This window comes from Piliocolobus tephrosceles, chromosome 16 (genome assembly GCF_002776525.5).
Source record: "Piliocolobus tephrosceles isolate RC106 chromosome 16, ASM277652v3, whole genome shotgun sequence".
Lineage (NCBI taxonomy): Eukaryota > Metazoa > Chordata > Mammalia > Primates > Cercopithecidae > Piliocolobus > Piliocolobus tephrosceles.
Window position 1 is genome coordinate 23602034 of NC_045449.1, and position 22301 is coordinate 23624334.

General features: G+C 48.5%; 1 protein-coding gene across 1 annotated transcript in view; it reads left to right on the forward strand.

The window, feature by feature from the left end:
- The window catches only part of PIPOX (pipecolic acid and sarcosine oxidase), a 25620-nt gene extending 3662 nt beyond the window's left edge, over positions 1-21958 (forward strand). The window contains exons 2-8 of the mRNA XM_023183896.2: positions 9629-9777; positions 17984-18197; positions 18476-18658; positions 19612-19758; positions 20128-20286; positions 20878-20953; positions 21239-21958. Of these exons, the coding sequence (XP_023039664.2) occupies positions 9713-9777; positions 17984-18197; positions 18476-18658; positions 19612-19758; positions 20128-20286; positions 20878-20953; positions 21239-21369 (975 nt within the window). The 5' untranslated portion in view covers positions 9629-9712 and the 3' untranslated portion in view covers positions 21370-21958. The remainder of the gene's footprint in view (positions 1-9628; positions 9778-17983; positions 18198-18475; positions 18659-19611; positions 19759-20127; positions 20287-20877; positions 20954-21238) is intronic.
- The last annotated feature ends 343 nt before the right edge of the window (positions 21959-22301 follow it).

The following is a 22301-nucleotide window of genomic DNA, read 5'->3' on the forward strand; positions in this document are numbered from 1 at the left end:
CCCGGGGGGGGAGGGGGGGGGCGGGGGGGGGGGCGGCTGTCGGGGGCGGCGACCGGCCCAGGGGGGGCCAGCAGGGAGGACACGGGGGGAAACAAAAAAAAAAAAAAAAAAAAAAAAAAGAGTTAAGGTCTTGCTATGTTTCCCAGGCTGGACTCAAACTCCCAGGCTTCAGTGATCCTCCCATCTCAGCCTCCAGAGTAGCTGGGACTACTGATGCATGCCACAATACCATGCTAGGCCTTCCCTTAAGCCTCTGTTTCTCTCTTTACTTCAGAGGAAGGAAGGGGACCCAAGGCAGAAACAGAAAAAAGAACAGAGTAAGAAACAGTGAGACAAAAGAGCGAGAAAGATGTGTCTGCAGGCATCATGGCTGAGAGATGGGCCAGACTGGCTTAGGGGCCAGTCTGGAGGCAACAAGCAGAAGGTGGGCACTGAAGAAGGCTTAGAAGTTGTTATCCAGAATTCTGCTTTCCTTTCCTCCTTTTTCTCAGGCTTCCCTTGGATTCTCTGCCTCCATGACTCTATGGCTGGCAGGATAGTGTGGGGAAGACCTGAGTTTGCATATCTGTCTATGTTCCCTAATAAACAGCTAAATCAGCAGGTCTGACTGCAGAGCCAGGAGAGGAAGACCACATCTACCCAGAAAGGAGACTACCAGAGGGCCAAATGCTGGAGTTAATCTTCCTGCGTGCTGCTGAATTTTGGTTGCCCTGTCACCTGTCAAGTCAACCCAGTTCATGCAAAAGCTGTTTACTTTTCTTGCTCCCAATTTCCACTCTTTCCCCAACTCCCCACTTCATGGTATAGTGATATCCAGGCTGTGAGACACAAGAAAGACATGGAAGAGCATCTCTGCAGAGAAGGGAGGGAAGGCTGCCAACAGGGGACACATACCTCGTCTCCATCCCAGACACACCCTCACCTCCACAGAGGAACAGGACCACTCCATCCCAGACACACCCTCACCTCCACAGAGGAACAAGACCACTTCTCAGCACTCTAATTTCTCATTTTTCCCACTGCCTACTGAACTTTAATGGGGACTTCTCCAAAAACCTAGGGGTAGAAATATCCCCACTCGGATGTACATGTGTCTGAAGACACCACTTAATGAATACCTGGGGATGTTTTGGGGCACCACAGTCAAATGAGTATGCAAATATGGACATGTCTTTGTGTAGGATTGGCAGAGAAAGACCTGGAAATAAGGCTGAGAAGATTCCAGTGTTTACCTGCTGGGAAGTTTCACCTGGAGACAGATGAAAGCCACTCTTTTTCAGTGCATTTCCTTTTGTCCCAGTGAGGTCTGAGGGTACTTATTCGTGAGTTTATCCTGCCTGCCCCTCACTTCCAGGCTAAATCATGACTTCGTATTTTCTCGAGGTTCTGGTCTGAATTCCCAAGACTTTTCTTATTTTCTGCCCTCACCTGGAGTCTGCCTAGCAACTGTACTCTTGTGTCTTGAGGGAGAAGCGTGGACTCTAATATCTGTCATTTAACAAATACAAAGGAAGCAGAAACCAGGGTCTCTGGGTGTTCGACCCCCTCCACCTCCTGGTCTGAAGGTGGGTGCTGTCCCGGGCACTCACAGAGGGCACTGTCAACCTTCGATAAACCTTGCCGGGCCCGCCCAGAATAGGCATCTCGCCCTCCCTGAATACCCAATAGCAGACAGCTAGAGAGCTTTGTGACTCGAGGGCACCTGTGAGAGCCAGAGAAACTCACCACCTATCAGTAAACAGGAGGGGGTGCCTTCTTATTCCCACAAGTTTCCTACACACCATGGAATACTATGCAGCCATCAGGGAGAAGGTGCCCACTCGGTATGACTGATGTGGATTGCCAAGATAAAGAAAATGAAAACACCAGGGTGTTCTAGTACCCTACTTTTGAGATGAATAAAAGAGAATATACTGTATATGTTTGTCTACCCATAGAACATCTCTGGAAGGACACAAAAGAAAATAGCAACAGCGTAGCTTGCATCTGATGAGGAGAACTAAGCAGCTGAGGATAGGGTGGAAACAGACGTCCTTTCCACAGTGGTCTCTTTGGTACACTATGTTGTTCTATGTGTATGTATTACCTACAAAAAAAATGACAATGAAAAGAAGGCTTTTTCTCCTTAAAGAGCTTGGGGGAAGGCAGACACGCAAACAATTACAATGCAATGTGCTCAGTGTTATTGAGATGCGCAGGGCGGGCAGGGAGCATATGAGAGAGGCTGTCTTAAGTGGGCTTGGGGGTGTTGGGGAATTTGGAAGAATCATGCCGAATGCGGAAACCTCTCTGGGCTCAGCGTTGCCCAGGCTTAAAGGACACAGCGAGAAGGGACCTGAGACGAAGCTGCAAGAGCAGGTAGAGGCCAGAGTGTGAACCGCCTTGTGTGCCAAGCTAAAGAATTTAGATTTTAACCTAATAGGAAATAGGCAGCTATTAAATAATTTTCAGCAGAGAGTGACCTGTTCAGATTTGCTGTTTAGAGAGCTGACTCTGGCCGGGACGCGAAGGATAGATTAAGAGGGGCAAGGATGGGGCGGGGAGAAATGTTTTGAGGTTAATGCAATAATCTAGGTAAGAGAAATGGTGGGTAGATGATCCCGGGGGCAAAGGAAGGGAGGATGGCGGAGAAGAGATTAAACCTGAGACTTGAACTGGGCTGGCGATGTGTATGGAGACCACGCACAAAGCCTGCTCTACCGCTGTCTGTTTTCTCACGCTGGCATCCTCCGCACGTTTGGATGCCCCAGATGCCCCAGCAGCTGGCAGGATGGGTCCAGGGAGCCATTCCTGGTCTGTCTGCCTCCTTGCCCCAGGCCCCTTGGCAGAGCAGGGCAGGGAAAACAGAACAGAAGTGCTTCCCTTGCCATCCAACTCCTAGGTCCCTCATTTATTCCTTGCTCTCTCCGGATTCTGGTCCTCTCATTATTTCTGATCTGTACAGCTTGCCGCTTCCCTGGCTCCGCTCTCCCACCCCTGTCTGCAAAGTGTCAATCAAGCCATCAGATGAGCAGCTCAGCCTCATATCCTCAGCGTCTCTGCCCCAGGACATGAGAAGCGATTGCTGACACACACAAGCAGCAAGGTGTAAGGCTGCTGGCTCTCCCTTTAATAGTCTTCCGATCCAGAACGGGTGTTAAAACGGAATTTGAGTGGATAGCTTCTCTCTGCCTGCCCCTGTCAGGACAGCCGCAAGGACGGGCAACCCTGAGAGAAGGGGAAGCCTTCAGAAGTCAATTCGCTTTTCATTTCAAGGTTGGGCCATGGCCAGTGTCTGCTTTCGGAGGAGCTGTTTGAAATTCTTAACGAGAAGCAGAATGCTTGCATCCAGGAATCCAGGGCAGCCTTGTGAAGTAGGGATGGGGAAATGGAATTGTCATTTTATCTCTGAAGAGATATTGTATTAAACAAAGTGGGGGTAGGGGTGCGGGATACAGAGATGCTTTGTAGCTTCCCTGGAGGACTGAACAATAAGAAATATCGAGGGCAGCAGGAAGAACTGAGATTAGAACAAAGAGTGAACTTCCCCAGGCCCTGGAACCAGGGGCCAGGGAGATTTGAAGCATCTGCTTCCCCGGGGGCTTGCTCCTTCTTTTACAAATTGTGAATGGATGTGTGGTTTTTATAGAATATGGCAACTAATGAGCATGAAGCTCAATTACCCCACCAAGTTCTCTTTCGATTTTTGATCGCACACACGCAGAACACTTGGTTGCAATGTGTGTGTATGTCTGTTTGTGTTCTGCTTGCCTTTCTCAGGATTATCTCACACACACATTTCTGCATAGCGGAGTCCAGCTTGTTATTTGGAATAGCTACGTAGTATTCCATTGTGCCAGTGAGCCAGAGCTTGTTCAGCCATTCCTTGTGGTTGGGTTATTTCTCATTTTTTTAATATTGTAAAAGCACAGATATAAATATCTTCATACCTTTGTCTCCCCTTGGGATATGGTTCCCCAGATTGAATTTCTAGGTCAGAAGGTTTGAGCTGTTTTACCCGGATTGCTGTGTGTTGCCCCAGCCACCTCCAGGAGATCCTGGCAACCCAAACTGCAACCCTCCTCTATGTCTGTCCCCACAGCACTGACAACATAAGATGTTGTCATTTTTATTTATTTTTGCTCATTTAATAGGCACATAATAGTACCTTGCAGTTATTTAATTCCCATTTCTTTCATTGCTAGTGAGACTGGGCACACTTCCATGTGAGGATTTATCGTCTGCTTTTCCTTGTGCGTAAACTGTTCATCTCCTCTGACATCTTATCAAGAGAAATCTGGGGGCTGATCTTATATATTTATATCAAGCCTTTACATACTCAGATAGTACATTTTTCTCGGTTATGTCAGCCATTTTTTACTCTGGGGAGCTGTCCAGTTGTGATGTGGATGCTGGCCTGTTCCGGGGGATGGGAGTGGCAGATGGAGTTGTGAGGATTTCTGGACTCTTGAAATATATATATATATATATATACACACATACATATACACATACACACACACATACTGGTTTTTTTTTTTTAGAAGAAAAAAAAGCCAGGCATGGTGGCTTTTGCTTGTAACCTAGCACTTTTTTTTTTTTTTTTTTTTTTTTTTAGGCAGAATCTTGCTCTCTCGCCCAGGCTGGAGTGCAGTGGCACAATCTGGGTTCACTGCAACCTCCGCCTCCCGGGTTCAAGCGATTGTCTTGCCTCAGCCACCTGAGTAGCTGGGATTACAGGCCTACACTACCACACCGGCCAATTTTTGTATTTTTTAGTAGAGACAGGGTTTTGCCATGTTGGCCAGGCTGGTCTTGAACTCCTGGCCTTAAATGATCCTCCCACTTCGACCTCCCAAAGTGCTAAGATAACAGGCGTAAGCCATCGCACCCGGCCAGTCCCAGCACTTTGAGAGGCCTAGGTGGGCCGATTGCTTGAGACCAGGAGTTTCAGACCAGCCTGGGCAGCATGGCAAAACCACTGCATTATTGTCTGTCACCACTGCACTCCAGCCTGAGTGACAGAATGAAGTCCTGTAACAGGAAAAAAAAAAAGATGAAAGAAAGAAAAACCCAGTCTGATGGCACCTCCTCTCGGGTTCCTGTTTTCCTAGGAACAAAAGGGCTGGGCTGAGAGGACAGCCAGTTGCCAAGACCAGTCTGGGGGATTACTTGTGCAATGAGAAGCGTTGCTGAGGTCCTTGGCGGGCCACTGTACAGAGGCTGGGCAGCTCCCTGTAGTCATGTGGGTTTCCTGGACCATTATTTTCTCCCACTCATTGTGGGAGAAACAGCAAAACACTGAAATCAGAATCATCATTACAAGTTCTGACTCATCCTCAGTAAAGCACAGTGGTTAAAGGGATGGGTTCTGGAGCAGACAGACCCAGGTTCACAGCTCAGTGTCTTCTTTTCTTTTCCTTTCTTTTCTTTTTGCATAGAGCTGGAATCTTGCTCCATTGCCCAGGCTGGAATGCAATGGTGTGATTATAGCTCACTGCAGCCTCAATCTTCCGGGCTCAAGCGATCCTCCTGCCTCGGCCTCCCAAGTAAGTAAGACTACAGGCACACACCACCACCCCTGGCTAATTTTTAACATTTTTTGTAGAGATGCAGTCTTGCTATGTTGCCCAGACTAGTCTCAAACTTCTGGCCTCAAGTGATTCTCCCGCCTCGGCCTCTCAAAATGTTGGGATTACAGATGTGAGTCACTGTGCTCAGCCTCAGTGTCTTTGTATACCAAGGGTATGGCTTTGGGTAAGATAGAACCTCTCTCAGCCTTCATGTCTTCAGCCATTAAGTAGTATTTTGGTTATGGCTGTGTAAAAATCCTCCCCAAAATGTTGTGGCTGAAAACAACAGCCATTTTATTCTGTTTCATGGTTTTGTGGATCAAGAACTCAGATGAAGCTTGACCAGGTGATTCTTCTGCACTACGTAGCATCAGTTGGGTCACTTGGTACAATTTAGCTGGTGCTAGGCTGGGCTGGAGGAACCAAGACGACTTCACCTTTCTTTGAGACAAGGTCTTGCTATGTTGCACAGGCTTGTCTGGAAGTCCTGGCCTCAAGCGATCCTTCCTGACTCAGCCTCCCAAGTCAAGATAACTTCATTCTTATTTAGGCTTCTCCACATGGTCCCAGGTTCTCTCCACGTGGACTCTCCCATAGGGTACCTGCACTTCTAACATGGTGGCCTCAGGGCTCAAAGAATAAGGGCTCCTTGGCCAGGTGCGGTGGCTCATGCCTGTAACCCCAGCTCTTTGGGAGGCTGAGGTGGTCGGATCATGAGGTCCGGAGTTCGAGATCAGCCCGGCCAATATGGTGAAACTCCATCTCTACTAAAAATATAAAAATTAGCTAGGCATGGTGGCATGCACCTGTAGGCCCAGCTACTCGGGAAGCTGAGGCAGAAGAATTGCTTAAACCCGTAAGTCAGGTTGCAGTGAGCCGAGATCGCGCCACTGCTCTCCAGCCTGAATGACAGAACGACACTCCGTCTCAAAAAAAAAAGTAAGGGCTCCAACATAAGAAGAGAAAGCTGCCAGTCTCTTTAGGGCTGTGCCACAAAGTGTCATGGTATCACTTTTGCCATATTTTATTGGTCAAGCAGTCACAGAGCCTGTGATGGAAGGAGTGATAAAGAATTTGGGGCCATCCTTAATCTGCCAAAAGTGGGCATAAAAATACTCCTAAACCAGGTGCGGTGGCTCACACCTGTAATCCCAGCTTTTAGGAGGACAAGGTGGGAGGATTGTATGAGTCCAGGAGTTCAAGACCATCCTGAGAAACATAGTGAACCCTCGTCTCTACAAAAAATAAACAAAATTAGTTGAGCATGGTGGCGTGCGTTTGTAGTTTCAGCTACTCGGGAGGCTGAGGTAGGAGGACCCCTCGAGCCCAGGAAGTGGAGGCTACAGTGAGCCGAGATTGTGCCACTACACTCCAGCCTGCGTGACAGTGAGATCCCAGAGATCCTGTCTCAAAAACCAAAAAACCAAAAACAAAAACCCACAGAAACTCCTAGGGCTATGAGGAGTAAATGAGTTAATGCATGCAGAGGCAGATTTACCATGAAGCAAATGGGGGTCTTTAATTAAACAGTTTCTTCTACATCCGGGCATCTAATTTTGTATTCATAATTCTCCTTTTTCCTTTTTCTCAAAGAGGACCCTCAAACTGTATGAGAATCAGGCCCTACCCATCCTGGCACTGTCCCGAATGCCAGTATCAGTACTTACTAAGCATACTGCCTGGTACAGACAGACATTCAACATGGGGCCCCTCCAGGCACTGGGCTGGCCTGGTCCCCTCTCTGTGGCTGAGGAGAGGGCTTCTCCTCTCACTCTGTCCTTTCTGTCTTTTCAGGATCATTTCTTCTTCTCCTTTCTTCAAAATGAAAGTAAAACATGCTGGGAATAATTTCATAATCACAAAACTGCCCTCCCAACTGGCCCCTGCCTCTACCGCCTGACCTCACCACCCACCAGGGAGGCGGGTCTTATTCTGGGCATCATGCCAAGTTCTTAGCTGGGCCCTGTAGAATCTCTAAAGGAAATCAGGCTGAAGAGGGGAAAACCAGCGGGGGGAGGCAGCATTCCCAGTGCCCAGTATGGTCTAGGAGGCATTGAAATTCCAGGGCCGAAGTCCTGAGACAAAGATCATAATGAGACAGGAAGGTGGCAAAGGAAGGAGCCCATTTGCATGACAATAATTGAGCCAAGAATAGAAAGCCACAGGGATGCAAGGGTGAGGCTGGCAGCTGAGCTGGGCTAAACCTCACAAATCAGACTACCCAGCTCTGCTCCGCAGGGGAAGGGAGGCTGAGTCTTGGGCCAGGCTTGGCAGGGAAGGAAGGGGGAGGACACGGCCCCAGGGCATTGTGGGAACACTGGCCAGGCTGGACTTTGCCTTCCTCCTTGTCCTTCAGCCGGGAGCCTGTCTTTGCTTGCCTTTGCCTTTGAGGCTCTGTGGCTGTGGGGCTGAGTGGGCATGATGGCAGCTCAGAAAGATCTCTGGGACGCCATTGTGATTGGGGCTGGGATCCAGGGCTGCTTCACCGCATACCACCTGGCCAAACACAGGAAGAGAGTCCTCCTGCTGGAGCAGGTACTGTGTCCCTTCTGCACCCCCGGCTGTTAGGACTGTCCTAGCCTCCTCCCCTGCAGAGGGGTTTTCAGAGCCAGCAGGCTACAGGGCAAGGCCAAAGGGCCTGAATCATCAAAAATTCTGTGTAATTTGTATCTTAGCTGCCTAGTGTGTTTCATGACAATTCAGAGAAGTTTCACATCCCTCACACCTACACTGGGTTTCTAGGCACATTTCCTCTTTCCACTGCTTCCCAGTTCCTGCCCTTGACCAAGCGTCCCAGGCCCTGTTCTCTTCCTTCTCACTGCTCTGTCCCTTCTGCGCCCACATGGTTGATCATCCCCCAAGAAAAATAATTGGTTCTTCTCTGGGTAACCTAAATTAAAGATAATTTTGCCTAGAGGCAAAGGTTGATTTATCCACCTAAGAGGTAGGATTATGTCCTGCATATTCCTGGCCTCTCACCCCAGAACCCAGCAGAAGCTTCTGTTTGTTTTGTTTTGTTTTGTTTTGTTTTGCCACCTCCAGATAATAGCAGCCTCCTTGTTTGACACATGATAAGTGAGACTGAGGTCTTATTTTTCCTGCTATGCAGTGCAGTCTGCAGTGACCACTGCATATGTTGGTGGGCCCTGTGTGTCTGCGGGGTTCTTTGAGGACAGGGCCACCCAGCTATCATCAAAGCTTTCCACTGCAGTGGGCTCTCCCTTTCCATTCTGCCTGCAGTTACCCAGGCTGGCTATGGTTTGCTCTTCTTGGTAATGAGCCAGAGTATTTAGAAACCTTCTTCATTTCTCTATCAGTTTTCTCAAAGTCCAAGGGATTCCTGGTTCATCCTCTCAGGAAACTCATTGTTGCTGAATCCTGAGGTGGTTCTCTTACCCTGAGTGATCTGTAGCCACAGAGAAATAAAGTCAGCATCAGTTTCCTTGTTCATAAAATGAAGGGGCTAGACTAGTTGAACTGGAAGGTTTTTTCTAATTTGTCTTCTTTATGAATCTAAGTGAAGTGAGATTGCAGCAGGATGGTTGAAGACTAGCTAACAAAGGAACTTCTGGATGTGAACAATGTTAGCAAAAAGGAAGCCCAAGTTAGTGCTATTGAAGAACTTCTATCTTGATTGCCAAGTCAGTAACTTGGTCATAAACAGAGAATTTGGAAAGATTTTGTGGATTTTTTTTTTTTTTTTTTTTTTTGAGACAGGATCTCACTCTATTGCCCAGGCTGGAGTGCGGTAGTACTATCATAGTTCACTGCAGCCTCAAACTCCTGGGCTCAAGCAGTCCTCCTACCTCAGTCTTCCAAGTAGCTGGGACTACAAGTGCCACCACACCTGATAGTTTTTAAATTTTTGAGGAGGCTGGGTCTTGCTATATTGCCTAAGCTGGTCTTGCATTCCTGGCTCAAATTATCTTCCTGTGTATAATCCTTCCCCAGATTGTGTGGAAATATTTGAAGGATAAATGGATCCTGGTTGACAGCACATGCAGAGATGGCTCCTAACGGGGGATGCAGTGTGAGGGGTAATGGCTTCCATCATCTCTCTTGTTTTCCACTTCCAGTTCTTTCTACCACACTCCCGAGGAAGCTCCCATGGACAAAGCCGGATAATCCGAAAGGCATACCTGGAAGACTTTTACACCCAGATGATGCATGAGTGTTATCAGATATGGGCCCAGTTGGAGCACGAGGCTGGAACCCAATTGTACAGGTGGGCTGTGGGAGGAATTCCTTCAATCATAGGGCTCTGCACCTGCAGGTGCTTTTAGTGTGTGAAGTGGCAGTGCCATGGAACATTTGGAATGCAGCAAGAGGGACACAAGGCCTCAGGAAGTACCAGATGCATGGAAAAGTTCTGCTGTCATGGTGGTCACCCCACAGGTCCAACTGACTCTGGTCAGGCTCTGCATTGCAGGACTGGGTTCAGACCATGTGTCCAAGGCTAGTAGAAGCGGTAATGGAAAGCCTGCTGGCAAGGCACCGTGTGGCAGATGCCCAGAGTGGGGCAGGAGTCTGCTGGAAAGTGTATTTTCAACTCTGTGGAGGCCTCTGCAACTCTTTTAGGGCAGGGGTTGAGATAGAGGAGGAGGCTGCTTTCAGGATTCTTTTTTTTTTTTAATTATTGGTGGAGTCTCGCTTTGTTGTCAGGCTGGAGTGCAGCGGCACCATCTCGGCTCACTGCAACCTCCACCTCCCGGGTTCAAGCGATTCTTCTGCTTCAGCCTCCCAGGTAGCTGGGACTACAGGTGTGTACCACCACGCCCAGCTAATTTTTGTATTTCTAGTAGAGACGGGGTTTCACTATGTTGGCCAGGCTGGTCTTGATCTCTTGACCTCATTATTCGCCCGCCTAGGCCTCCCAAAGTGCTGGGATTACAGGCGTGAGCCACCGCGCCCGGCCCAGGATTCTTCATAGTCCAACCAATATCCTAACTTTTCCTGAGGGGTCCCCACCCCCTGTAGCAACCCTATAAACCCATTTTGTTCTCTCTGAGCACCTTTTCCTGTAGGAACAAAATGGGGATGTTCCCCAGGCTGGATTACTTGCCAGGGAGTGAGCCTGCACCTCTTTCTCTGCTGCCTTCATGGCTCTCTCCAACCCTCGACCTTTCAAATACTCATGGGAAAGAAAGCCGATAATCTGTGATGCAATGGTAACTTTAACCATCCCGCCTCCCTCCCACCTCCTCTGTGACTCTTAACTGAACTTCCTACAAACCCTGGCTCTACTCTATAGGGTGGTGGTTATTTTAATGGCCAGGAACCAAGAGGTTAGTGTTCTGTTGCAAAAATACCATTAACTTAAGAACGAAGTGAAATCCATTATGCAAATCAGCCGGGGCAGCTAATTACAGATTTATTCAGAGGCAGCTAATGCACCCAGCACCCAAATAAAGGAGCATGTCTTGCTGGGGGGTGGCCTGGCAGAGGGACCCTTCTCTGTCAGTTGTCTGTGAATACTGCTGAGTATCTTTCGCTAAGAGACTCGCCCTGGGCCTTGGAGGGCACACTTCTTCCCAGCACACAATGAGACAACTAAGACTTGTTAGAGTGTCTGGAATCTTTCCGAGGGAGTTGATTCTGGAGGGAGACAGGCTTAGGTTTGACTTTGTGCTCTATTTCTCACCAGATATGTGATCTTGGAAAAGTTTCTTGACTTCTCTGTGCCTCACTTTTTCTCATAGGGCTCTGAGAGAATTAAATGAGACTTTTGTGAAATACTTGGCCCAACGTCTAGCACCTTTCAATAAGGGGCAGTCCTTTCCATCCATTCTGGGTCAGCTGCATCCTGTTCCATTGAGCGACGGGGGGAGGAAAGGCAGGAGGAGACAGATGGGTGTAACAACCACAGATACCAAGGGGAGTGGCAGCAGGAAAGAGGGAGAGGGATCCTTGGGTAGGAGACTCTCAGAAGTGCACAATCCTCCTCTTTGCCAGGAGGACAGGAATTTGGAAGGACTTTGGAACCAGACCTGGCTCTAAATCTCAGCTCTGACACACTCAGCTGTGTGGTTTGGAACAAGCTGTTGAACCTCTGTTGAGACTCAATTTTTTTTTTTTTTTTTGAGACAAAGTCTCGCTCTGTCACCCGGGCTGGAGTGCAGTGGCGCCATCTCTGCTCGCTGCAAGCTCCACCTCCCGGGTTCACACCATTTTTGTGCCTCACCCTCCCGAGTAGCTGGGACTACAGGCGCGCACCACCATGCCCAGCTAAGTTTTTGTATATTTAGTAGAGACGGGTTTCACCGTTTTAGCCAGGATGATCTAGATCTCCTGACCTCGTGATCTGCCCACCTCGGCCCAAAGTGCTGGGATTACAGGCGTGAGCCACCGCAGCCAGCCAGGGACTCAGTTTTTTCATCTGTGGAGTAGGGATACTAATACCTATGTCATGGTGCTGGTGTGAGGATAAGTAAGTAATGGGCTTAGAACAGCACCTGGAAACCTATCTTCCTCCTCCTCCTCACCATATATGTAGTGTTTACAATAAGAAACTAGGCTGGGTGCAGTGGCTCGCGCCTGTAATTCCAGCACTTTGGGAGGCTGAGGCAGATGGATTACCTGAAGTCAGGAGTTAAAAACCAGCCTGGCCAACATGGTGAAACCTTGCCTCTACTGAAAATACAAAAATTAGCTGGGCATGGTGGTGGACACCTGTAATCCCAGCTATTAGGGAGGCTGATGAGGCAGAAGAATTGCTTGAACCTGGGAGGCAGAGGTTGCAGAGAGCCGAGATCATGCCACTGCACCGCACTCCAGCCTGGGTAACAAAATGAGACTTTGTCTCCAAAAAAAAAAAAAAAAGAAAGAAAGGAAAAGAAAAGAGAAAAACTAAGAGTTGCTCTAAGGACCTGACACCTATAACTCATTCCATTCTGCCCACAATCTTATGAGAGGGTTGCTGCCAGGTAGTCAGGGTCTTATTCCGTTAGTGCAAATCACAAAATTACTATACTGTTAAGTCTAGAATAGAGGTTGGCCAGCTTTATCTGTAAATAGCCACCTAGTAAGTATCTTAGCCTTTGCAGGCCATGTGGTCTCTGTTACAGTTATTCAACTCTGCCATTGTAGCATGAAAGCAAGATGTAAATAAATGAGCCTGGATGTATTCTAATAAAACTTTATTTATAGATGCTGAAATTTGAACTTCATGTAATTTTCATGTATCACTCAACATTATTCTTCTTTGGATTAAAAAACACCAACAATTTAAAAATTTTAAAACCGTCTTGGATCATGGACCAGACAAAAACAGGCAGAAGGCCAAATTTGGTCTCTGAGTGGTGGCTTGCTGGCCCTGGGTCTGGAAGATACCTCAAACTGGTTAACTTGTCCATTTCTGTCTCCAAATAAGTTCATGCCGAAATCATCCCAGGTCAAAAGACTGCTACTATGCATTTAAAGACAGGGAAATATCACAGCCCTTCTTAAAAGAGCATTCCGATGTCTCATTGCCCCAGTTATGAAAAATGAAAAGTTATGTGCGTATGCTTTGAAAACCTCTAGAGTGCTAAAGTATTCTTAACTATTGTTGTTATTATTCTAAGTCCTTTCTTATGGCTAGCCTAATGTACTCAGGCACACTAATTTATTTGGTTCTTTACTTAGCAGGGACAGAGCAGATACTTCCTATTCTCAGAATGGTATCTGAATACAGCTCTACTACCTTTGGGCTAAAAGCCATTCTAATTCCTTTAGCTTTTACTGATTCTTATTTTCTAAATGATTCATCATCTGTGTGGTTCTTACTTCTCCCCAGGTTCTTCTAGAAGAACCACCACAATACCATAATACTACTGATAGATATGAGCATACTTAATGCTATTTGATGATGATTAAAAAAAAAAACAAAAACCCTTTAGGAGTTGGCAGTTCAGGTGGTTGTCCAGTGCTTTTCATTCTGTTCAGCTGCTTCCTGTGACAGCAGCATACTAAACATGGGTGGGTTTGGGATATTTGCATATATTCTGGGAACAGACAATGACACATGTGTCAGATCACAAGGTCTGAATCTTTTGTGATGTGTACAGCCAGGATGCTGATTCCAACAGCAAAATCCAGCTCCCTGGCCCATCTCTTTTTTGCCCTGCCTTCTCCCTTTGAGTCCTACTATCTAGCTCCTGACCCGGGCTGCCCCTGCTTAGCTGACAATATCAGACAAGATCACAGCCGTAGGCAGTACAGCTGCTGGCAGAACCTGGTGGCCCCCTCTGCAGCTGCTGCTTCTTGTGTCTGCGAAGTGTCTGGCTTGTCAGCCACATCCCCTCCCTGGAGCAGTCTTTGTTAACCAATTCCACCTCGGCCCACTGAGCGGAAGATGAAACGCTGAGAGCTCCTCCAAAACCAACAAAGACAGCAGCCATTACCAAGTCCCCATTCGAATCCCTTCCCCAAGATGACTCAGAGCTGACTTGCTTGGCATTTTTAACCCAGAGAGGGGAGAGCTGGAGCTTGGGATGGAAGATGGCAGGTACAAGGCGAGCTGTTTCCCCACCTAATTCCTCCCCACTCCATCCTGCACCCTGTCCTGCTACAGTAACTGGTGGAAATCCCTGATCACCAACTCCCTACATCGTATCTGACGCATTAGTCGGGCCATAGAGGAGTCAACAAGGCCCTTGGGAGGAGTCTTCAATTACCTCTTCCTAGTGCTGGATCAAGCTAGAGTCGGGAGGAAGGAATAGTTCATACCAAATGCTCTTCACTCAGCTGATGGGCATTCTGGGAGCTGGGAGCTGCACTCTTTTCTAGGGTTCCCTGGCAACTCATGTGATGGCTTTCAGTCCTTCTTTGTAGTTAGTCCTGACCATTCATTTCCCAGTCATTTTTTATCCTGCGGATGCCCTTGTCTCTTCTCAGCCTTCTCCTTTCCAAACTTGTAGCCCAGGTCTAAGCAGAAAACAGAAGACGGAGAAGTCACGAACATAGGGGTGAGAAATTGATGCAGAATGAGCAGTCTATTTGTTGGGATCTAGAAAAAGCCATTAAGAAAATAAGCACTTAAATGATTTTCAATCTGCCCATGGAAGCCATCTATCTTCATACTGGGGAGAAAAGGCCCATTCTCCAATCTCGGTTTTGATTGACTGGTTTCCAATTCTCTAAGCGTTTCCCATAGGAGCCTCTCACCTGTCTCCCATAATGACAGGCCTTTGCATTTCCAGGCAGTGTTTTACATTTATTTCCGATTTGCTCATAATGGTCAAAAATCTCTCTCCAATCCAAGGCATTTCTCCAGCAGCGCACGGTTTCCCTCAGGCCAAATAGCTTAGCTATGATCCACGGAAAATGAGAATTTCCCAAACACATCTTCGGACTAGGGGAGGGTCCGGCATCACACATTCAGACGGAAAATTTCCCACTGTTAGATCAATATCTGGGCTAAGAAATAAATGCCACAGGGCCAGAGAGCTGGAGCAAAATGATTACAATCGGCACAATTACATTCACCGGCGGAATCAGCTCACTGATTACTCCCAGGGATGGGGAGCTCCCGCTTCATCCACCACAGGACGGCTTGGGAATTACAACATCACTCAGCATTTCATATTTCGACAGATTTGCCTGTTGTCTTGGCATGAGTTCATTTTTCCCATACAGTACATTCCTGTAAAAGGAGTCATTTCCAGGAAAGAAGGAAGGAAGGAAGAAGGAAGGGAGGAAGAAACAATGGAAAAAGGGAAAGGAAATCTCAGAGTATATGAGCAGCCAAAGCTGCTATATTGCAGGCAGAGGTTAGAATATGCTGCTCTGGAATTTTCAGGTCAGGGATTTCACATTACATCTGCTTAGGTGTGGTTTAAGCCAGGTCTCTCCCAGAATCCCTCCCAGCCAGCACCCCATTGGGTAAAAAGGGCTCAAGGAAATACACCTGAGTGACTTCATACTTATTTGTTGACTAAGAAGTTTACTAGGGCCGGGCACAGTGGCTCATGCTTATAATCTTAGCACTTTGGGAGATCAAGACAGGAGGATCATTTGAGGCCGGGAGTTTGATACAGGCCTGGACAACATACCATGTGACTCTTGTGTCTACAAAACACAAAAAATTAGCCAAGTGTGGTGCCTCATGCCTGTAGTCCCAGATATTTGGGAGGCCAAGGCAGGAAGATTGCTTGAGGCCAGGAGTTTGAGATAGGCCTCTGCAACACAGCGAGACTCCAATTTCTACACACTCGCAGAATTAGCCAAGTGTGGTGGCATGTGCCTGTAGTCCTGGATACTTGGAGGGCTCAGGCAGGAGGAGCTCGCTCGTGGCTGCAGTGAACTGTGAACGTGCCACTGCACTCCAGCCTGGGTGATAGAGACCCCATCTCCATTAAAAAAAAAAAAAAAAAAAGTTTTGTCAGGTGCGGTGGCCCCTGCCTGCAATCTCAGCACTTTGTGAGGCTGAGGCAGGCAGATCATGAGATCAGGAATTCGAGACCAGCCTGGCCAACAAGGTGAAACCCTGTCTCTACTAAAAAAAATCCAAAAATGAGCCTGGTGTGGTGGTGCGTGCCTGTAATCCCAGCTACTCCGGAGGGTGAGGCAGGAGAATTGCTTAAACCCGGGACAGAGGTTGCAGTGAGCTGAGATCGCACCACTGCACTCCAGCCTGGGTGACAGAGCAAGACTCAGTCTTGGGGGGAAAGAAAAAAGTTTACTAGGCAAGTGTTCATTACCTCTGAACCAATCTGAAGTCCTTTTGGGGGCCACAGAAAAAAGACAGTCTGCTAAGAGCAGGGATTTCCACTGCATCTTTCCTCTGTTGAGCTTTGAAGAGGCAGAGCTCTTATTGCTATCTCGCTGGTGGTGGATGCTGGGTAGGCGGGGGCCATGGCAAATGGATTGGGCATGCTGCGCGGCTCTGTGTACTGACACCCGCCCCAGGGCCCACGGTGTCCCTACCCGCTCCCAATCTTCTCTTTAATCCCCCCAACCAGATAATGTGGGATTTGGAAGCATGTAATATCCATGAGACTCCATTATAGGCTATTACGAGCTTTATACGCACTACCCTGGGGGAAGTACCAGGCCGCTGCTGGGCAGTGCAGTAGCTGCAATGGGGAAGGACCACACACACGGTCCCAAAGGCCAGAGTGACTCTTCCATTGTTTCTATCCGTTTCCCCCAAAACGGAGCTCTGGTCTCTTGTGACAGAGAGGCAGGAAGCATGAAAGAGAAACAGCTTTCACTCCCTTAGGGAGTAAAAGCATAGAGGGAGGTACAGGGAGAAACAAAATCACAGTCACCGAATGTATTGCTGGAGCCCTGGGAGATCATCTACCAGTGTTTCTGCATGAGAACGCCATTGGAATTTGGGGTGGAATCTTCTCAAGCATTGCAGGTGTAGCATCCCTGGCCTCTGCCCACGAAATGCGAGAGGCAGCCCCAGGCATTGTACCAACTACAAAAATGGGTCATGCCATTTTCAGTTGTCCCTGGGTGGGTGGGTAAGCGGGGGGTACCACCCTGGTGAGGAACCATCAGTAGTTCAACAGGCACGTTATAGAGGAGGAATCTAGGCCCAGAGAGGTGAGTGACCTGATCAAGGTCACGGCCAAGGTGAAGCCAGGACTAGAGACAGAGCCTCAGTTTAGGACCCTTTCCACAAAACAGGCAGCCTCTAAGGAACCGAGAGACAGAGACAGACACACAGGAAGGGACAAACATATATGACAAGAAAGAGAAGGAGGAAAGCGGGGAGGGCAGGAGAGAATACAGAACAGAGAGATCAAAATAGTGAATGGGGTCAGGGGACAGGAGGCAGGGAAAGAAATATCATCAAACTGAATGAACTTCCACCACTTCCAAGCCATAGGACATGAAGGAGGACTTAGGATCTCTGTCCTCAAGGGCAGGATCGTCCCTGAGAAGGGGCATAGAGGACAAGAAAACCAGTGAAAGCCAAGGGCCGACTTGGGAATGGGCTGGAAATCAGCATGAGAATACTGGGATTCTACTGACTGAATCTAGATGACTTCACCTCTTCTCTGAACATGAGGCCATGACTCCTCCCAGTGCCTACACCTGGACCTGAGATCCCTCCTGAAGGACAGCAAATGGTCCAGGGCTTTGCTTTGTTTTGCTTTGTTTTGAGATGGGGGCTTGCTCTCTCATCCAGGCTGGAGTGCAATGGTGCGATCATGGCTCACTGCAGCCCTGGCCTCCCTGGCTAAAGTGATCCTCTCACCTCAGCCTCCCAAATAGCTGGGATCACAGGTATGTGACACCACGCTTGGCTACTTTTAAAAACATTTTTTACTTTTTGTAGAGACAGAGTCTCATGGTATTGCCCAGGCTGCTAGTGAACTAATTTGTGGCCTCAAGTGATCCTCCTGCCTCAGCCTCCTGAAGTGCGGGGATTTACAGGCACAAGTCACCACATCAGGCCAGGATTTTGAAACATACCTAGGTGACTTATTTTTTAACAGGCAGACTGGATTACTGCTGCTGGGAATGAAGGAGAATCAAGAATTAAAGACAATCCAGGCCAGTCTGTCTAGGCAGAGGGTGGAACACCAGTGTCTTTCATCTGAGGAACTGAAGCAACGCTTCCCAAATATTCGGTTGACCAGGGGAGAAGTGGGGCTCTTGGACTATTCCGGAGGAGTTCTCTATGCATACAAGGCCCTCAGAGCCCTGCAGGTAATGTCGTACAGCACTGGGGCAATGTAGGTGCGCCCTGTTCTGGGCATCCTGGGTCCCAACCAGCCAGCCCAAGACCCCCCTCTGGATGAGGTCTTTGCCCTGCTGGCTTAGTCTTGACTTTTTGGGCAGGGCAGTGATATATATGCGGCTGGCCTTGTCAATACAGGACAGGTCTAGATTCTGCACTCTTTTCTGCCCTAGGCGAAAGGCTTTCTGTCCACCAGGGTGAACCACATACAGAACTAATTCACCTTTTCCTGCTCCTGCCCTTTCAGGATGCAGTTCGACAGCTAGGAGGCATAGTGCATGACGGAGAGAAGGTGGTGGAGATAAACCCAGGGCTACTGGTCAAGGTGAAAACCACCTCCAGGAGCTACCAAGCTAAGAGCTTGGTCATCACAGCAGGTCCTTGGACCAACCAGCTCCTCCGTCCCCTGGGCATTGAGCTGCCTCTCCAGGTAAGAGGAGCTGGAAGCCTGAGAGTTGGTGCTCAAGAGAAGCCTTGGAACCTGATGGAGTCAAATTTGCATCCTGGATCTGCCTCTTGCTAGTGGACAACTTTGGGCAAATTCGTTCACCTCACTGAGCCTCAATTTTATCACCTGTAATATTAGGGGATGACAGCTACCTCATAAGACTATTGGAGAATTAAATTATTAGGCTGGTGCAAAAGTAATTGCAGTTTTGCCATTCAAAGTCACGGCAAAAACCACAATTACTTTTGCACCAACCTAATATATGTTGTATATAAAGCCTTTAAGAGGCCGGATGTGGTGGCTGACACTTGTAGTCCCAACACTCTGGGAGACCGAAGCAGGAGAATTTCTTGAGCCCAGGAGTTCAAGACCAGCCTGGGCAATACGGTGAGAACCTGTCTCTACAAAAACAAAAAAACTTAGCCAGGTGTAGTGGCATGTGCTTGTAGTCCCAGCTACTTGGGAGACTGAGGCAGGAGGATGGCCTGAGCCTGGGAGGCTGAGGCTGCAGTGAGTCGTGATTCTACCACTGTACTCCAGTTTGGGTGACAAAGCAAGACCCTGTCTCAAAAAAATAAAATAAAATAAAATAAAATAAAAATAAAGCCCTTAGGACATAACCTGGCTTGTAGTAAGCACTCAATAAACCTGAGGTCTTATTAATTCCCAGAAAGAGACAGAAATAGGGCAGGGGGCTGGGTGTAGTTATGGGAGAAAACTAAGAATGGGAGAAGAGACAGAGGCTCAGAGATCTTTGTGCATTGTAACACATGTAACAGGTAAACAACATGAGAAGTGGGAGAGACAAACATGTAAGAGTTCAACTGGGTGTCCAGGCTTGTGTTAAAGGGCCACAGGGGCCCAGAGAAACTGCTCTCATTGCTGTACAGTTCCATGGCTTTTCTTTATCTCCCACTTCCTCTCCCTGCCTCAAGACCCTGCGGATCAACGTGTGTTACTGGCGAGAGAGGGTTCCTGGGAGCTATGGTGTGTCCCAGGCCTTTCCATGCTTCCTGTGGCTGGGCTTGTATCCCCACCACCTCTACGGACTGCCTGCAGGAGAGTACCCAGGGCTGATGAAGGTGAGCGGAAAGACTGAGAAAAGGCAGGTAGATGCCAGTGCAGAGGGGGAAGCAGCTCTAACTTTCCCCTCCATAGACACCCTTGGGTCTCAGGGGCAGCAGCAGGAGCCTGCTTCACTCTTGGCGATTTGCAAGGAAAGACCCTCAGCTGCCCTGAGGTCCAGCAAAAGGAGCCCTTCCTTTGCAAACATAGGGTGGTTGCAGGGACCAAGAGCTAAGCAGCCTCAAGTGACAGCCCGCAGCACTTGCCAGGAGTGGGGAAGGATGGAATGATGGATGGGGCCCTCCTGTGTACACGCCTGCCCTTTGGCTGTGGCTGTACGCGGAAGGCCAGCCCTCACCACTCCTGCCACTCTGATTGGGAGCCAGGTCAGCTATCACCACGGCAACCATGCAGACCCTGAGGAGCGGGACTGCCCCACAGCACGCGCAGACATCCGAGACGTCCAGATCGTGAGCAGCTTTGTCAGAGATCACTTGCCTGACCTGAAGCCCGAGCCTGCTGTCATGGAGAGCTGCATGTACACGGTAAGGGGTCTGGGCAGCCTTGCTGGGCCCCCTCACCATTCTACAGAAGGGAAGAAGGAGATAGAACTTGCACTGGCCAGGCCCGATTGTTTGACCCCTGCCATAGTGTTTGACTTTAAACAAACGAGCTCATTTCTGTGGGTAGGTTCACCTCTACCAGAGAGGGGCCTATTAGAAATTATTCCTATTCTTCTTCATTAGGAAACTAGGCTATGCCTGGCAGTCGGTCCTTCACTCTGATTCCCAGAAGAGCTCTAAAAGATTTTTTGGCAAGCTCCTCCAGTTGAGCAGGCCTTAGGGACAAAGAGAAGAGACAGATGTCACCAGGGCCTGAGGCATCTTGGCTAAAGTTAGTTTACAAAGATTAACTGAACACCTACTGTGTTCATAGCTCTGTGCGAGAAGAAAGGCAGATGGACAAATGAGAAAGACTGGCACGCCCAGAAGGGCACGGGCATGAGGAAAGCATCCCTGCGCCTCATGCCATCCTTTCTGGAAAGAAATCCAGCCCAGCCGCTTCCAGTTAGAGCCTGCAGTTCTTCCTCTTCCCTTGAGCCTCAAAGAACACAAGGTGTGATTGTTTCTTTCTAGAATACCCCTGATGAGCACTTCATTCTCGATCGCCACCCAAAGTATAACAACATTGTCATTGGTGCTGGATTCTCTGGTGAGCCTGAGGTGGGGGGAATGGGATGCCTTAAAGCTGACCTAACTCAGTGCCAGGAGAAATGGTATTTTCCACACTCTTAGCTGCCCAGATAGGTGCTGAAGCCTGGACATTGTAGGTATGAGGAGGCTGGGCAGTCAGAAAAGGGGTATTCATGGTGGGAGGCCACTTCTGGCTTTGGGATGTGATCAGGAGGATAGTCAGCCCTGTCTGGGTAAGGAGGGGATGTCCAGAGAGCTCAGCCTCTCTGTGAAGTTGCCAGAGAGTCTGTTCTTCCCTTCCTAGGGCATGGATTCAAGCTGGCCCCTGTGGTGGGGAAGATCCTGTATGAATTAAGCATGAAATTAACACCATCTTATGACTTGGCACCTTTTCGAATCAGCCGTTTCCCAAGCCTGGGCAAAGCCCACCTTTGACCTCTGGCCAGAAGCCTCCCTTCTGTGCACAGGAGCCGATTTCACAGATGGAGAAGATGTCTCAGATGAAGGGAGTATCCCTGAGACGTCATCCTTTTTCTTCTGCCTTGCTTGAATCCCGCATAAACACAAGATGATTGAGTCTACCTTCTTTCCTTGGCCAGCTCCCCTTTGCTTCTGCCTCGCTTGAATCCCCCGTAAACACCAGGCAATTGAGTCCACCTTCTTTCCTTGGTCACCTCCCCATTCACAACTACTTTCTTGCTCCCAGAAAGCTGATCAGATATTCTACAATCACAGAGTAGCAAGGACCTTTGAGATGGATATATCAGGAAGTAGAGGGCACAAGAACTGGCTCTGGAAACCAAAGCAGTTGTTAAAAATTCTCTTTGCTGGGGGCGAGGTGTGGTGGCTCAAACCTGTAATCCCAGCACTTTGAGGGGCCGAGACAGGCAGATCACCTGAGGCCAGGAGTTCAAGACCAGCTTGGCCAACATGGTGAAACCCTGCCTCTACTAAAAATACCAAATTAGCCAGGTGTGGTGGCACATGCCTGTAATCCCACCTTGTTTAAACAAATGACCTCATTTCTTTGGGTAGGTTCGCCTCTACCAGAGGTGACTTGGGAGACTGAGGCAGGAGAATCACTTGAACCCGGGAGGCGGAGATTGCAGTGAGCCAAGATTGTGCCATTGCACTCCAGCCTGGGCAACAAGAGTGAGACTCTGCATCAAAAAAAAAAAAAAAATAAATAAATAAATAAATAAATAAATAAATATCTTCGCTGGGATATTTGAAGAGCTTGGGATGGATTTTTGACTAAATCTCTCCCGAGGAGGGTGAACAAGATGATCTGAGAGATCACTACTGCTGTTGGAGTTCCTTTTCCTAAAGCTAAGGCCGGCCTCTGTCACAAATGCCCATAAAATCTG